This window comes from Notothenia rossii (genome assembly GCF_949606895.1).
Source record: "Notothenia rossii genome assembly, chromosome: 4".
NCBI classification, from domain to species: Eukaryota; Metazoa; Chordata; class Actinopteri; order Perciformes; family Nototheniidae; genus Notothenia; species Notothenia rossii.
The window spans coordinates 78,574,183-78,590,526 of NC_136902.1; the positions used below are offsets into that span (position 1 = coordinate 78,574,183).

Here is a 16,344-nt window from a genome sequence, read left to right on the forward strand (position 1 = left end):
GCTCATGGCCCTGTTTAGGAATACTTACTTTCTATTATAAGACCCAGAACTTAGTGCGTCAGAAAAACCACCAAAGCAGAAGAAGTCAGTATTTGTGCAGCAAAGACTTCTCTTACAAGATTTTACGTCTAGTATCTGCTATTGAACCCGACTGCTTCGGGAAGAAAGGTTAGAGGACCTATATGTGCAACAGCGAAAAAATGAAAAAATTGTTCGAGTTAAATATTAAATATTCATGAGGACATGTGTATCTTCACCTCTACAAGAGGGGGAGGTTGTTGTGAACAAGAACCAACACAGAAGCACAAGTGTCACCTTGTGTTTATTAAGCTGAAGTTTATTGTCTTAATTATAATATGGTAATGAACAGAGCCTGTCGGAAGGGTTGGTATTAAATCCTGCCAGAGAAACAGTTTGGAGAAGATGACAGATTGTGTCACACCGCTTGTTGCCAGACATTATTTCTGTTCTGGATCACAGATAATTCAAAAGAACACAACAGAACAGCAGTTTTTCAGAGTAGAGGTCACTTGAGTCATCCTTCAAAAAACAAGACAGCATATTCAACTGTACATAGATAGTAAAGCTATTTAAAGAACAACAACAAGGCACAAAAAGCTAGAGAAACACATTCCTCAGGATTGATTTACATTCAGATCCAGTAACTGATCAGTGGGCTCCCACATGTCATCAATATCTGTGTGTCCCGTTATGTGGTCTTGTGTGATCATGCTTTCATTAAGATGCAGCTGATCTTGGCTCTCCAGCATCTGGCAGTCCAGTAATGTATCAGGGTTGTGTCTTTGAACAGAGTCGATGGTCTGCTGGTCGGAAATATGACTCTCCAGTTTAGACTTACCAAGACCTCTGCTCTTTTCTTTTTGTTGGCTGTGATCCTCGCTAGCCTGAATACTATCCTTCCGCTGGCCGCCAGCAGGACTGCATCCTTCTATGCCAGGGTAAAGATCCCCCTTCTCCTGCTGAGTGGTGATGCTGTCTGTTTGTGAGCTGCTTATTGTCACGTCTCTTGACTTGCTGTCATGCTGCTGGCTCTGTCTGATGTGGCCTAATGTGATTTGGAGCTCATTGAGGCGCTGTGATACATAGCGCCTCTTCAGTTCCAGCAGGATTGTTCCACTACGACTCAGGCTTGGCATGCTGGTTGGTGTTGTCTTCTGCATAGGGACATTATTAGAGAATGTATTAGAGATGGTGTGTGGTAAAAATATGTAAGGGAATCATACACTGTGTCAAGAAATAACACAAAAATGCAAATATGCAGACACTGAATTTATTAATACTGATTCACACATGCCCCTCTTTAGTCAGGGCTGAATGGGAGCACATGAATATCAGCATGAGGCTTGAATGATTGAAATCCACTAAAGGTTTTAATGTAATATATCATTCATATTTATGAAATGCTATAAAATATAGAGGAGTGAGAAAATAAAACAAGCATCAGGGTTAATTTGAGCATGTTGACATTTGTAGGCAATTCAATTCTAAAAGATACTTTCTAAAATGTTCCCAGCACAAATTACCACCCTGATTAATTATCTTGATTATGTAATAAAAATAGGAAATATTCGGCTAATTACCGCAGAATGGTTGCCAGCACTCCTCTCTCTCTCCTTCAGCCATGAGCTCATTTGAGCTCTCTTCTGCAGCTGCACACTCAGCTGCAGAAAAGACTCAGTCATGCGGTCGATTTCTTCCTCTATGCAGGACATCTGTGGAGGAGGAGGAGGAGATGATGACGTAACACGGAGGGGTATGAGGGTAGTGACTATACCCTAAATTAAGATTAGTTTTTCTAATTGATTGATACCTGCATTGGTGTCCCTTGTGGTGGTAAACCTACAGAAATCAAACAAGACTTTAGATTCTGAAAAATTAAGAGACACAATAAGTCAATCTTCCAATAATATATGATTATTGTGTACCTAGCAACATAACCCCTTAATGCTAGAACAACTTCATTGCTGATTGGCATGCTGTCATTGAAGTCCTGAACTGTGTGTATATTGGGATATTGGACATTTCTCTTAAATTGACGAAAAATCTGCTTCCCTCTTTTCCGCCACAGAACTGCCATTAACGGTTTAATGATTCCTAGATATTGTGAGGGAAAAACATCTGACTTTAATTTGAAATCACAATTAAAAGTCTTTATTGGTTTGTATGTGTGCCTTTTTGTGGGGAATAAAAGTATATTACATTTGGGAAATATAGGAACTTCATGCGTTTCACAAGATAGCCTGACAAATCCGTTATAGCTGCAGGATGGGAATAGCAGTGTGAAAGCATAAGAAATAAGTGGACTGCTAGTCAGACCTTCTTAGGTTTTTATATTGGTCAAGGTTCATGTGTTTGTTCTCCTGACATCAGGTTTTTAATGGCGCTATATTGACTATATGCTATATCAAGCTTGCATAAATTAACTAATTTAACAACCATAGAATCTATCTAGTACCATTGCCATATTAAAATACTTACTTTGCAGTGACAGATGCTTTTGTCAAATATAATGTTATTGCACAACTGCTAAGGTTTAGGAAAGTACTTTTTTATTATGTATACATATTTTGTCCATCCTGTGAATGGTTAGGTCAGAGAAATTATCATGTTATCATTTTGCATATTGTAAACTATTTTCTTTGTTCTTACAATAAATCAACAATTGTCTTACCTGTGTCCGTGCTGTCAGTTGAACTCCGTTTCAGGTTTGTGACGAGCTGCTCTAACTTGAAATATTTATATTTTTGAAGTCTAAATTGGAACAAAGGTAGCAAGTTTTTAAATCATTTATCTAATGGAATACTTCACTTTGCTGGAAGCTTTTAATGTTTCTTACCAACCTGCTAGCTAACCGGTGCTCAGTGAATAGCCCTTCAGTGGGAACTCTAATGTTAAGAAATTCCTCAACAAATGCACCGTGACTCTCTGAAGCATCAAATTCCGACTGTAAAAAGAAAGCATACAAAGTTACCTTCCCTTACCCATGCAGTAAGAGAATGATGTGTGCGACCTTAAAAGCTCATACTTACTTCTCCTGTGTTCCATTTGAAAGAAATGTTCAACAGCTGAAGGCTTACAGCTGAAATGGCCTCATGGAGAGCTTTCATAAAGCCCTGAGGTTTGGATCCTAGTTGTACAGACAACAAATACATATATTGTTTCCAAAGAGGCTTACATACTTTGTGATTTCAAATATATTTACCAAAGCTGTTGAACTGTATTACATGGCTATTGCCAAACAATGACTGTGTCTCAAGTCTATCTTCAATAACGATCTTATTACCTGATGCTATGTAGGCCATAGCCTGCAGAATAGTAGCGATGAAATGTCCCACATGCTGAAGCTTTGCCTCTGACAGATAAAGGATTTGATTGGTTGAATCAAAATGAAAGTCCCCTGAACAATGCGCCAGTAAAGCCTCATTAGAGGAAGATGAGGAAACAGGGATCGACTTGGCCAGTAGCAGGAGCGCGGAGGGAAACAGGGGGCAGTCTGCGAGCAACTGCATCACCTGGCAACCAAACAGGAAAACAGCCGAGTGTTGAGGGGAGAGGTTGTCCAGGGCAGTCGGGACTAGAGGCCTATCGTGGTTCTGGGCATCAACGACACAATGCTCTGTAGCGGATACAAATATATGAAAAAATGCTTCATTAGGCATTTGTAATTTGTTGTGTAATTCATTAAAAGTTACATTTTTCTTCGATGCTTATTTTGTACCATTATGAAGATGCTGATCCGAGCCAGTTGTTGTAAGGTTCTGTAAAGACTGTTGTATCTCCTGCAGGGTCTTGAATAGAGGAGATATGCTGACAAGCTTGGACAGGTCATGGTCACTTAGACAAGGAGCTGTGCAGAGGACAGAATCATGAGATTTGGGGGACATAACATCATGGTTCTCTTGGAAATTCAACACACCTTTGCATATTTGTTCCCTTACCTTGCTCTGCTTTGGTCATATTCATTGAAGAAAACTGTGGACATAATAAGATCATTGATATTATGATCCACTTTGATATTCCTGGATATGCTACAAACAAAACAACACCTTACCTGTGTATAACACATGTTGGCGTCACCAGGCTGTGTGTATCCAGCTTGCGGCTCACACTCCCTGGCATCATGAGGAGCAGTATGACAGTATGGAGGAGCAGGCAACTCCTGGTTCTGCCAAGCTTCTCCTGTGAGCCTGCATAAGAGGGCTTCCACTGACCTGAGAACAGCTCCCAGTAATGCCACAGATGCTTCAGCTAAAGTGATCAGGATGTTTAGTCCCATGCACAAAATAGTAGAGAAAACTTGAATTAACATTTGCCTTTAGCCAGATGTCTTCTGCCTCCTTTCCCCATCTTCTGACTTTAACACCCACACACACACCTGCTTCCACTTCCTTCATTCCCTCAGCCTGACTTTTCCACCCACATCCTCATCTGCATAACCCAACCACCCACTGTTTCCTATTCCCTAAGCATTCTTTGGACTCTGCCAACATTTCTCCCTCTTTTACAGTATGTATTTGAGTGCTATCCCCGTTTCAGTAATCACTGCACCATGACATATATTTATATTTTTCTCAGATAGTGTAGGTGGTATAAAATCTTCTCCTCTAACTTTGGACATGAAAGAAATTAAGTGTACTTCCCCAAATGCCAACCCAGTCCTTTAATTGTTTGTTTTTCTGCCCATTGCTCTTGAAAAAAGTATTCTTGGATGAAATCTGATATGACCATCATTCAGCTTTACCTTGTGTATCCCTCTCTCCTGCCATGCTGTTTGATGGTTTATCCCTCATTGCATTGTGGACTATAAGCTCCTTAAGAAGATTCAGTTTTTTATGATCCATATTGTCAAAGACATTCTGAAAGACAAAATGTAAAACAAAATCTGAAACCTGAGAAAACCAAAAGTCCTAAATATAACATATCTAACGGACAAGTGTTGAATTTAGTAAGTTATGCCTTTGCTATAAAAGACTCACCTTGAGTGTTTCAGTCTGTTGACAAATGTTTCTATAAAACTCCTGCGTGTCTTTGCGGTGCCGGGCCAGCTGTGAGGCTATGTGCAGGTTCTGATCCTCTAGTTTGTCGTACAGAGTCTTCACATTTAACTCCTCCAAATCGAAGAACCCTGACACACTTCCTAAATTGGAAGAGTAGATGTCAATAATATGCAAGTTAGAAATGGGCTGAAATATGGGGGAAAGTCTGATCAGCCCATCCCAAATAACTAATGAGATACTTATTCTGATTCTGATTATTTTGTAAATTATGTAACTTGCTGCTGATAAATACCATCAAACTATGTGCAATATGTGCTATATGTGCAATATATACATATGCCATTAATAAATGTGTAATATGTACCTGGCTGCTAAATCCTAAGAACTGTTACAGGATTTGTAAAAAATTAGCAAATTTCCCCTCTGTGGGACTAATAAAGGTATTCTGATTTTGATTCTGATTAATTGCTGCACCATGAAATCAAAAGCTTGTTTGACTGAGCTCAATAACAATTCAGAAGCGTCTGTAGCTTTACAGACCGTCCGGATGCAGCATGCTTCCATGTGATGGTTGATAAGTACTTCAGAGCCAGAGATAACAGCACAAGCAATTAGAGAATGATATTGGCCATTATTTTTTTTATCATCAATCAAATGGTGGAATAGGCTGTTAACTGCTACCTAGTCATGCGTGATGGTTTCATAATGACTCGGGCCAATAGATGTTTAAACGCCCTATCAAGCTGCATGAATAATGCAATAAGTGAGAAACATTAAAGCCAACTCTACTTATAGATTTCTAGACCTTTCTACAAATATTTTCCACAATCTGCACCTGAGCAAAAAAACTGATCACGAGAATTTGTATCACCACTTACTATTACTAATATCTAAACTTACCAATTACTTAATATATATTTGATTTGAAATCTGTACTGCAGTATAACAAGCTCACCTCCTTTTGAAACAGCCAGCTCCTCAGCCTCTGCTCCCACTCCTACACCCCTACTACCTAAGTAACCACCTTGGCTTGGGACTGCTATGCTGAAACACAAATAAAAAGGCCACATATTTATATTTGACTGCATTTTACATAATTGACATAACTACCGGTACATGTAAGTTGACGTGAAAAAAGAGAGAGTACATGGATAGTTATATACCCAGCACCGGTCTCCTGACACAAACCATCAGTATTGATTTAAAGCCAACCAACCTGTCTCCACTGCAAACACAATCCACCGGACAGAAGGGCTCCCCAAGGCTGCGCCACTTCGGCTTAGCCCTCCACTGGGAGACAAGTTTTGCTTTTCCAGGTCGCAGAACTAAAACTGTGGTGGTCAAAACCACAACTACAACCAGCAGCAGACTCAGGATCCCTACACACAGGTATTAGCATTGTGGCAGAATAAAATAGCTTGTTACAACCATGCACATGTATAAATAGACATTATAAGGGAACAGTATGATACACACCTGTTATCACTCCCCAGTCAGGTAGAAGGTTGAGTCTGTGTTGTTTTACAATCCCGTGCTTGACCAGCTGTGCCGGGGTCATGGGCTGGAAGACGGAGGCCCGGGGGTCACACTCTGTCCCCTCCTCACTGACCACCACCACCAAACTCCACTCTGGCACAGCGCTGTCAACAAACACATACTTCCCTGTTTCCAAAAACACATGGGCAAACCTGAGAAAAAGAGGGGAAAAGGAGAAGTTTTAGATAAAGGGGGGAGATGTCACAAAATGGGAACTCAAATAATCTATACTTCACGCTTCACACTACCTTGTAGAGTTGAAGTTTGTCTGCTTCATGAGAATCTGTAGATGCCTGAAAGCACCAAAGTCCCAGCTGGGGTTACTGTTAAATAAGTGGTCTTTCGGATATACTGGGAAGTGGCTGTGACGGCGGTCTTGGGGTAATAAAGACAGTGAGAGCAAGATTACTATGTTTAGAACTATAATAAATCAAACTGTCATAATAAAAAGAAAATGAAGGAAAAGAAAATATGCAGTACCAGTGTGGTTGATGGTGAGGTGGAATATGAGCATGTCACCAGAGGACAGACAGGTGATGGGGTTGGGGATACGAGGAAAGACGACAGCATCATAATCATCTTTTGTCTCCCTCCTTTGTCTGGGTCTTGTACTTAGGCCTTCTATTGGTTCTGAGTAAAGGTACATGCTCAGGGTTTAGACACTAAAGTTGCGTATTCAACTTTTTTCCTTTAAATATACATCGGAACAATAACATTAAATCATCATGACAAGTTAAGAGCAGTCACCCGACAGGAACTGATTGATGAGCTCTCTTTGTGTAGGAATCCAACCAAACACGCCTTCAGGGTCGAACTGGACCAAATGGATTTTACCAATATTGTTTGCGTGGAAATCTGGTCCTAAAACATTCATTACAGTCTGGAAGTAAACAAAAACAAGCTTAATCTTTCAGCTTATGTGACATACAGTGCAACAGGAAATAAACTGGGTCCCATAAACATTACAACTGTGACACTTTCTTCATATTTCTGATTATTAAATCTAGTCTAGAAAGTGGAGTAAGGGGCTCTTTATGCTTTGATATCTGTTTTAAATAATTGGGAATATTCATATTTAAAAGTTTTTTTTCCATTGTTAAACATGTAAATGATGGTAACATGGTTGTTACATCTAAAACAAAATGGTGTGGTGTGTATACAAGTGTAGTTAAATGTCCTGTACTAGAGAGAAATACTTTTGTTATGATATTGCACAGATAACGAGTTTGGGGGGTTAAATATCTCTAAACAGCCACTCAAGCCTGTGCACAAAAAATATGCAGATTCATGGAGGATGAAACTAGCTTCAATTTATGACCGCAAGTAGCAATTTTGTTGAACTGCTAAAAGCATTTTTCTGGATGGAGAAACACTTTCATTATTTATCACTTTTCCTATGCCATTATGCAATGTTATAGCCAAATGTGCAGCTGCAACACTTTTTCCAGGTCTCCTGCTGAGACCCTGATAAATGCTTTGCCAAGCTTTCTGCCAGTTTACCGTCCAACCAAGCCCCAACAGACTGAAAGGTTTTTTTGGATGCATCACGGCAATACTAATACTAGTTTTGTGCTCATTTTTACCCGGTGGTAGCAGATTCCGAAAATCCTCCCTATCCTTTCAAGAATCCTTTCAAGTATTACTTAAAAGGTAAATAGGAAATCCATCATCTTGAATTTGGGCCAATCAGTCTGTCAATGGCCCTGTCACACTTCCTTACCCTGGCCCAGACCATTTTGTCTCTTTCTTTGAGGCTGAACAGCAGGTGTCCATCTGGAGAGAACTGGGCAGAGAGCTGAGGTAGTCTGGAAAGGCAGGAAGTGTTGCAAAGCTCTTCAGCAGACACATATCGCTCACACTGGCAGCTGGGGCATCAGGATCAGGCAGACAAGACAAGAAACAGAGAAACAGACAGCATAAGAGGCTGTTTACTTAGAGATACAAATCTAATCATAAATCAATTTTCCTTATATCTATCCTTTTTTACATTGTATTTGACTTTGCGGTGTACTTTTATAAGACACATTTGAATTGAAAAGTGTAAGTGATATTCACATTCCCATCTCCACATCCAGATTTCCTCCATGTTGTCCACAGGTGATATTACACGAGTGGAGGGAAGGTGACACACACTCTCTGGAGTCTGCCAGACGTACCTCACCTGTGGCACAACGCTTGTTTGCCTGAAACACACACAAACACACAAAAACACACACACACAGACATAAGACATGAAAAACGACTTAAAACATACAGACCTTGTTGGAGTATTTCCCTATCTCGTCTTTTACTGATTTCACAATGTACAGAAAAAAACGAATTAAAAAGTAAAATCATCAAGCCAGTTAGGGGTTGCTCAAATGCTTCTTGTTAATCTCCATATTTATACTTCTCCATTTACAATTTATTGAATTTGTCCAAAGATGAACCACTGTGTACATTTGATACACTAATTAAGAGTAACTAAGGCTACTGACCTCAGGCTGGCAGTCCAACTCACTGTCAGACGTAGAGCTTTTGAAATCCAGTTCATTGTAGAAGATAAAACCAGTTCTGCACAAACATGAACCATCAGAGTGCTGGAAGGCTCGATTCTTAGCAATACAGGTACAAGAAGAAGAACCTGAGGAAACAAGTGTGACACAGCACTGCTATATTATCAAAAATAGATATGTTTAAGTAGAACACTTTTGAAACTGTAACTTACATTTAAAACATAAAATAAAACATCAAAATAAATAAATAAATAAACATAATATTTGTTCAGATACAAGCTTTTAATGTGTTCTGAGATATCTGGAAACATCTGATAGTATCCAACCTGCTAGTGAGGTGGAGGAGCTGCCACAGGGAAAGCAGGCCTTCTGAGCAGGCAGGTGATTGAAGGTGCCAGCAGGACATGGCTGACAGTTACCGATTGTTTTAGCAAGAGGGAGGTTGCAAAAGGAGCCAGCAGGGCAGGGTATTGGTTGTGTGGATCCGGTGGGACAGACATACCCAAAAGGGCAAGGGTTACTCTTGTAGTTGTCTGTACCTGTTGGATTTAGCCACACATTTATAAAAACAAAATCACAGTTTATTTGGAGTTAGGCATGAAATATCAAATGCTGTACATATAAATTGAGTTCTAGAGGATTTGTGGTGGTGAGTAAAGTACCCGAGGGACAAAAGTATCCTGCAGGACATGGAAGGCATTTTTGGATGGGGGAGAGGTACTGATGATAGGTGCCCTCGTCACACACAGTGCAGCAGCTGTTTTTGGATCCTCTGAGGCCGCTGGTGTTGACAGGCATGAAACCTCCATCGCAGGATTTCATGGAAGAGCTGTTGGCTGGGCAGTGGTAGGGAAATGGACAGCTGTGGGACATGGTAACAGGGTTATTCATAAAGCTTTAACTCACACCGTGTAAAATCAGTCCAAATCCATTAAGCTTTCACTGTTTTAAACGTTCAAGGACTAGTGTGTAAAACTTATTGGCATACATCATATATTATTATATATATATATATATATATATATATATATATTATTCACAACTATTCATAACATACTCTTTTTGCATAATCGCCTGAAACAAAAAAACATTGTGTTGTTGTTTAGCTTAGATGAGCCCCTTTCTATCTAAACGGGGAAAGTCTTCTTTTCCTTGGAGTCCACTATTTAGCATTTTGTGTTTCTACAGTAGCCCAGAAGGGACAAACCAAACATTGTCTCTAGAGAGTACCTCTCGCATTTATAACATTACCTGAAGGCCAATAAATGTTCTCTGCACAACATTTGGTGAGATATGTCCATAAACAATCCTTCTACTTCCAAAACTTTGTTTGATATATTCTAAGTAATGTATGATTCAAGATGATTCAAGATGCAATACTTTAGGAATTGGCCTCATCACAATAGCATTCACAGCTTTGTAGTAATAAGAAATACACAATGTACATCATGAGTTTGCAATCCAGGTATTGCAATATTAGACATTACATGCACTCACAGTTGCTTTGGGGTTTGGTAGGAATGAGATCCTTGAGGACACAAATACCCTTCAGGACAGACTTCAGGCTCAGCAGTCTGAGGTCCACAATATGAGCCAGCTCTGCACAGCCTCTCTGTTACTGCACCTAAATTATGAGCAGATACTCATTACTGCAAAACCTCATAAATGGCCTCAGGGAGGGAGGCATTAGACCCAGAGTTTTTTCATTCAGAATCCAATATACCAAGCTAACATTATAAACTGTATCGATAACCTTACCCATGGGACATTGATAAGCGGCTCTGCAGGGAATCCCCTCCACATTGGGCTTCCCTGTAGCCCGAGGGTCTGGGCAGAAGGTTCCCCCCGCACACAGTTCACACTGGCTGGGTGCAGTGGCTCCAGGAAGGGCCCTCTTAGTGCCCGCGGGGCAGAGGATGGGGGGTCCGGATCCACTGCACCAAAAACCAGGTGGGCAGGGACTGTTGGAGGAGTCTGTAAGCCCTGGAAAATAACAGCTTTCTGAAAACCCTATTCATCACTTTAGACACTCTAACAGAAATATAAATATATTAGCATACAAATGAACCAGAGGGAGAAGAGGTGGGGTCACCATGTCCGAGGAATCAACCACTACTGTAACAATATGACTTCACTTTTAAATATTTTCAATTATGTTTGAGGAAGAGATAAAGAGAAATTAGAAAAAGTGTTTCCTTTTATAAATCCAAAACTCAATGTAATTACCATAGCCTCAAGTTTTAAATCGACTGTTCACATTATACCTCCTCGCCTCTTATCTCAGGCACGGCTCATGCACTGGTATATTAATGTACGTACAAACTGAAATAAATACAACCTAAAAAAGGTCATTCTCTTTGATCTGGCCTTACAAATGTAAATTCAAACTCACTAGAGAAATTACTAGTGGAGAATATTTTACACCCAATCATACATCATCAGGCACAGGCTGTCGTTGAATAAAACGGGGGGAAATTAAGGAATCGGTTTCATTTGCATTTCAAAGGAATCTGTAACAGTTTAGTTTTAATTGGTGTTTGCTGTCAGATCAATGCAGTGTGTCAGACCTGTGCTGTTACAGTGTGAACCTGGCGGGCAGACCAGGCAGTCCCCCTTGCTGCCTGCCCCGGGGTGGGCTCGATATGTGTACAACGGACACAGCCTGGGCCCCGTCCCTCCATTGAAGTCACTGCCAGACAGACCATCACAGTAAAGACCAGCAGGACACGGATGAAGGACTGGGTCTCCTGCAACACAAACATATGAATGCTAAAATGTAAGAAAGAAATAGGTTTCAGATATTTTTATGGTTAAGAGTATTTTATTTATTACACTGTACTTATCAGTTGAGGAATATATTTCAATAGTTTATTGAATACTCACACATTTCCCCCTGGCTACATTCTATCCCTGTTAACCCTTCATGATCTCAAGCTCAGTAACAACTCTAAAGGCAGGGCTCTCTTAAGTCTTTCCAATTTGCATCCTTTGTATTTAATTCAGTCCCAGTGCCAAGATCATGCTGGTACCTACTTATTCTAGTTTACACATGAGACAAACAATGACTTCAATTAACCCCCCGACAGGAAAACAGGCAAGCAATAAGCTACTTATAAAGCATCAGGAAACTGCAAATAAAAAATATAGAAAACTAAAAATATTTTTTTAACTGTCTAAGCATCTTAAACCCTTCTTTAAGCCCCTTAATAATAATAAACAGCATCCTGCATTTTCCCTGAAAACATTACAACAGTATCTTTAAATAAAAAACACATTACCAACTATTTAAATATAAAGAACATTATCAACTCATACCAGGTTGACACCAATACTGAGGAGGGCAGGGTAAGCAGTCCTGTAGGCTGGCACCTCCTGGGGAGCTCCTGAAAGTGTTTGCAGGACACAACTCAGCCTGCTCTGTGCCTTCACGACAGAAGAAACCTGAAAGAAAGCATTACAATAAATAAGAATAACATTTGAACCTGTCCAAGGTGCAGGGATGAGAAAATTAATCTCACATTTCAGAGAATCTTAGAGTTAGTTATGTAAATCTGTGTACCGTAATTTTCGGACTATAAGCCGCACCTGAATATAAGCCGCAGCAGCGGCATACCACTCTCGGTTCCACTTTTACTTTTGCGCGCTACCTGTCTCACTCTTTTCCGGCCTCCAGCTTTTCCTGCTGGAACCCGCCGCTTAAAGGTGGGGGTCCGCGGACCGGCCATAGAGCCCATAGAGTTAAAGGTGTTGGCCGTTAGCTGTAAAAATCCATAGATTAGCCGCACCGTTATATAAGCCGCAGCGTCGAAAAATAGGGAAAAAGGCGCGGCTTATAGTCCGAAAATTACGGTATATAAATATACATTTCCATTGTTGGTTTGGGTTTTTTTCTTTCAAAAATTGCTGTACCTGCCGGACATGGACCAGCACACTGCATGCCCGACTGGCACTGGGTCATATTAGACACGGGTCCCTGAGGGGTGAAATCTGCACTCCCAGAAACACAAAGATAGCCAGCGGCACACACACCTTGGATCCTCCCAGCCCTGAAGAAAATATACACATGGTTAGTTTATTCACAAAACCACAGAGAAACACATACACACATTTAGAAAACTAAATGTATCAATCATTAATAATAATAATAATAATAATAGATTTAATTTGTTAGCGCTTTTACAGGTGCTCAAAGACACTTTACAGATAATAGTGAAGAAAAAAAGAAAAGAGAAGAAAGGAACAACAAATACATATATAGTTAAAGTCAAATAATACAAAAACAATCACACATAAAAAGCCAGATTGAAGAGGTGAGTTTTTGTGAGTTTTTAGAAGGTGGTGAGGTCGGTGCAGTCTCTGATGGGTTGTGGGAGTGAGTTCCAGAGGGAGGGGGCAGCGACGGAGAAGGCTCTGTCCCCCCAGGTCCGGTGATTGGTGCGGGTGGGGATGGATAGGAGGTTGGCTTCTGATGAGCGGAGGCAGCGGGAAGGGGTGTGGTGGTGCAGCAGGTCTGTGAGGTAGGGGGGGGCCTGGTTGTTGAGGACTTTGTAAGTTATGAGGAGGACTTTGAAGTGGATTCTTTGACGGACGGGGAGCCAGTGGAGGTTCTGGAGGATGGGAGTGATGTGGTCTCGGGAGCGGGTGTGGGTGAGGAGGCGGGCAGCAGAGTTCTGGATATGTTGGAGTTTATTGAGGAGGTTGGATGGTATGCCATAGAGGATGCTATTGCAGTAGTCGAGTCGTGAAGTGATGAATGCATGAATCAGGGTTTCAGCAGCAGAGGAGGAGAGTGATGGGCGGAGGCGGGCAATGTTTTTGAGGTGGAAAAAGGCGGTCCTGGTGATGTGATTTATGTGGTGGTTGAATTTGAGCTGACTGTCGAAAATGACTCCGAGGTTGCGGATGTGAGGGGGGGGAGATAGAGTGTGGCTGTCAATGGTGAAGATGAAATTCTGGATGTCTTTGATACGGGATGGGGGGCCGATGATGATGATGTCTGATTAGATAAATATAATTATAATTACATTGCTTCTACCATTTCCACCTCCCATATCTACGCTCATTATATTCATTCATGTTAAGGTGTTCATTTTGCTGTTCAGTGAACCGTGACAGCTGAACGTGATATAGCCCTGCATTCTACTAATTAGGAGCATAATCAAAGCGGAGATTCATGTTTGCCTCTGAGCATGTGTGTATCAAGCTATGTTCAGGATGTGCATGCGCCTAATAGTGTGTCTGTGTACAGTACTTGTGTTTCAGGATGGATGTGAATGTGAGGCAAATTTGAGAGCTTCTGCATGCAATCACATGGGCTGTGGAGCATTCAGTGTACCTGCAGAACCTCCCTGAAGGGCAGGGTAAACACTCTCTCTCTTCTTGCAGCCCTCCCTGGTTTGAATGAGTATAAGTGCCATTAGGACACGGTTGAGGCACCATTGTTCCTGAAAAAGAAAATGAAGTAGACAGTTGACTGAAAGCATGATTTACTACATGTTATTACTCAAAAGGATTGTGCTGTTTTTAGTCTGAGAAGCGTTTTTTGTGTTATTTGGGGATCAGGATGGTTTATAATTTGCTATCCACTCAGTCATAAAATGTCCGTAGAGTACCTGCAGGGCAGAACGAGTGTGGTGGGCAGGGCCATGGCTCTCCCACTATGGCCTCCTCACAGTAGAACCCAGGTCTGCATGGGATGCAGCCATCTGATCCCGGGTTTGGCTGGTACTCTCCTGTGGGACAAGGCAAGGCCAGGGCAGAGCCCTCTGGACAATAGTGGCCCTAGGAGAGAATGTAATTTACAAAGGGGTTGGTATTAAACTTCAACGTTTTTCATTTAAAATGTTCATAACTTATGACTCATTTTACTATTATAGATATTTGTAAAAAAAATCATCATAATTATGACAATAATTCTTAAATTATGGGCAAAACATTTTCCGTTAACGACTAAGTGGTTCATCCTTGAGTCCAAGTGCATGGTATCATAAGGAAAGACTGAAAACATAATGTTTTTGGCCAGGGCTAACGCCAGCAAGTGGAATGAGGTTTATCAAATACAATATGAAAAACCCTTACCTTAGGACAGAGGAAGGCATATGGAGTGGTTGAGGAGAAGTCAAAAGGGCAGAAGAAACCAGCAGCACAGGGGCCACTGGGGTTAGCCAGACCCTCCGTGGAGCAGTAGTGACCAACAGGACAGGCAGAGCAGCTCTCCATTGAAACCCCTCCTATGACAACAGTGATGCAGATCAGACGAGCAAAAAACATCAGAAACCCATTAGGACCTCTTTCAAATGCAAATGCGAGTTCCTAATTAAAAAGATGATACGGATATCAAATGATTCCATTAATTACACAATGGTGTGACTAACAGAAAAGGAACTGCCATTTTGTGAGTAGTGTAAACAGTAGGTCTACCGATGGTGTTGCGAATACTGCCAAGAGGGCATGGAACTGGGGAGAGGCACCCTGATGGACAGTAGTGGCCCAGGGGGCAAGGGCCATTCATGGGGAACTTGTCAGAACTCTGTGGGGTTGGCTCAATGGCTCCACCTTGGCAAAAATAACCCAGCAAACAAGAACCTAGACAAAACAAAATCCAAATTCCAAGGTTGAGTGTGTGTACATTGTATAAAAGGCTGAAATAATGTGATATATGTTTGCGTGTGGTCACCTTGTGGTGTTGAGGCTCCATGTGAGCCACAGTACAGTCCAGAGGGACATGGTGTGCAGACAGAGAGAGAAAATGCACCTGTCTGGTTGCTGAAAGTCCCTAAAGGGCAGCGCTGTGGCAGGGCTGTCCCCGCAGGACAAAAATGACCTAGGAAAAGAGCACTTATTAAATATTGCTTTTACTTAACTGCAGATTTGTACATTCTTCCAGTTGCCAAAATTGCTGCTTGATGTATAATGGTAAGATATCAGATTTACACTCTACATTCACAGTTTATTTCACCACCCTCACCAGCTGGGCAGATTGAGGTCTCTCGAGTGGCTGAGGAAGAACACATGGTCCCTTCGGGGCATATTATACAGTAGGCAGCTCCAGGGGCAGGACTGTAGGTGCCGGGCTCACAGGGCACCTCGACTGCAGAGCCAACAGGACAGCTATGGCCAGCAGGGCAGAGGTAGCCATGGGAATTGTCAGATGGCATGGGGCTGGAGCTGCCACCAAGGCAAACATACCTGTAGGCATAAACAAAATCAAAGGGAAAACTAACTTTACATAACAAATATTGCCACAGGCTACCATCCAAAAAGTTGAACAATCTGTCAGTGAGGAAATGTCATCC

General features: G+C 41.4%; 1 protein-coding gene across 5 annotated transcripts in view; it reads right to left on the bottom strand.

Annotated features, from left to right (window-relative positions):
- Positions 1-303: 303 nt before the first annotated feature.
- LOC307035873 (uncharacterized protein) overlaps positions 304-16,344 on the bottom strand; it is a 57,123-nt gene continuing 41,082 nt past the window's right edge. For 4 of the 5 annotated variants that reach the window (XM_079675707.1, XM_079675706.1, XM_079675708.1 and 1 more), the window contains 34 exons: positions 16,017-16,237; positions 15,726-15,872; positions 15,470-15,634; positions 15,128-15,279; positions 14,662-14,830; positions 14,385-14,493; positions 12,959-13,095; positions 12,365-12,490; positions 11,617-11,796; positions 10,808-11,032; positions 10,547-10,673; positions 9,712-9,911; positions 9,376-9,588; positions 9,032-9,177; positions 8,610-8,737; positions 8,275-8,419; positions 7,302-7,434; positions 7,035-7,184; positions 6,803-6,929; positions 6,495-6,706; positions 6,235-6,397; positions 5,974-6,062; positions 4,998-5,158; positions 4,763-4,877; positions 4,073-4,269; positions 3,960-3,993; positions 3,740-3,868; positions 3,305-3,637; positions 3,051-3,148; positions 2,862-2,965; positions 2,693-2,772; positions 1,832-1,860; positions 1,602-1,733; positions 304-1,175 (listed from right to left, as the gene is read on the bottom strand). In XM_079675707.1, the coding sequence (XP_079531833.1) occupies positions 636-1,175; positions 1,602-1,733; positions 1,832-1,860; positions 2,693-2,772; positions 2,862-2,965; positions 3,051-3,148; positions 3,305-3,637; positions 3,740-3,868; positions 3,960-3,993; positions 4,073-4,269; positions 4,763-4,877; positions 4,998-5,158; positions 5,974-6,062; positions 6,235-6,397; positions 6,495-6,706; positions 6,803-6,929; positions 7,035-7,184; positions 7,302-7,434; positions 8,275-8,419; positions 8,610-8,737; positions 9,032-9,177; positions 9,376-9,588; positions 9,712-9,911; positions 10,547-10,673; positions 10,808-11,032; positions 11,617-11,796; positions 12,365-12,490; positions 12,959-13,095; positions 14,385-14,493; positions 14,662-14,830; positions 15,128-15,279; positions 15,470-15,634; positions 15,726-15,872; positions 16,017-16,237 (5,416 nt within the window). In that variant the 3' untranslated portion in view covers positions 304-635. Of the gene's footprint in view, positions 1,176-1,601; positions 1,734-1,831; positions 1,889-2,692; positions 2,773-2,861; positions 2,966-3,050; positions 3,149-3,304; positions 3,638-3,739; positions 3,869-3,959; positions 3,994-4,072; positions 4,270-4,762; positions 4,878-4,997; positions 5,159-5,973; positions 6,063-6,234; positions 6,398-6,494; positions 6,707-6,802; positions 6,930-7,034; positions 7,185-7,301; positions 7,435-8,274; positions 8,420-8,609; positions 8,738-9,031; positions 9,178-9,375; positions 9,589-9,711; positions 9,912-10,546; positions 10,674-10,807; positions 11,033-11,616; positions 11,797-12,364; positions 12,491-12,958; positions 13,096-14,384; positions 14,494-14,661; positions 14,831-15,127; positions 15,280-15,469; positions 15,635-15,725; positions 15,873-16,016; positions 16,238-16,344 lie in introns of all 5 variants that reach the window. The other variant, XR_013807230.1, reaches the window with a different exon arrangement.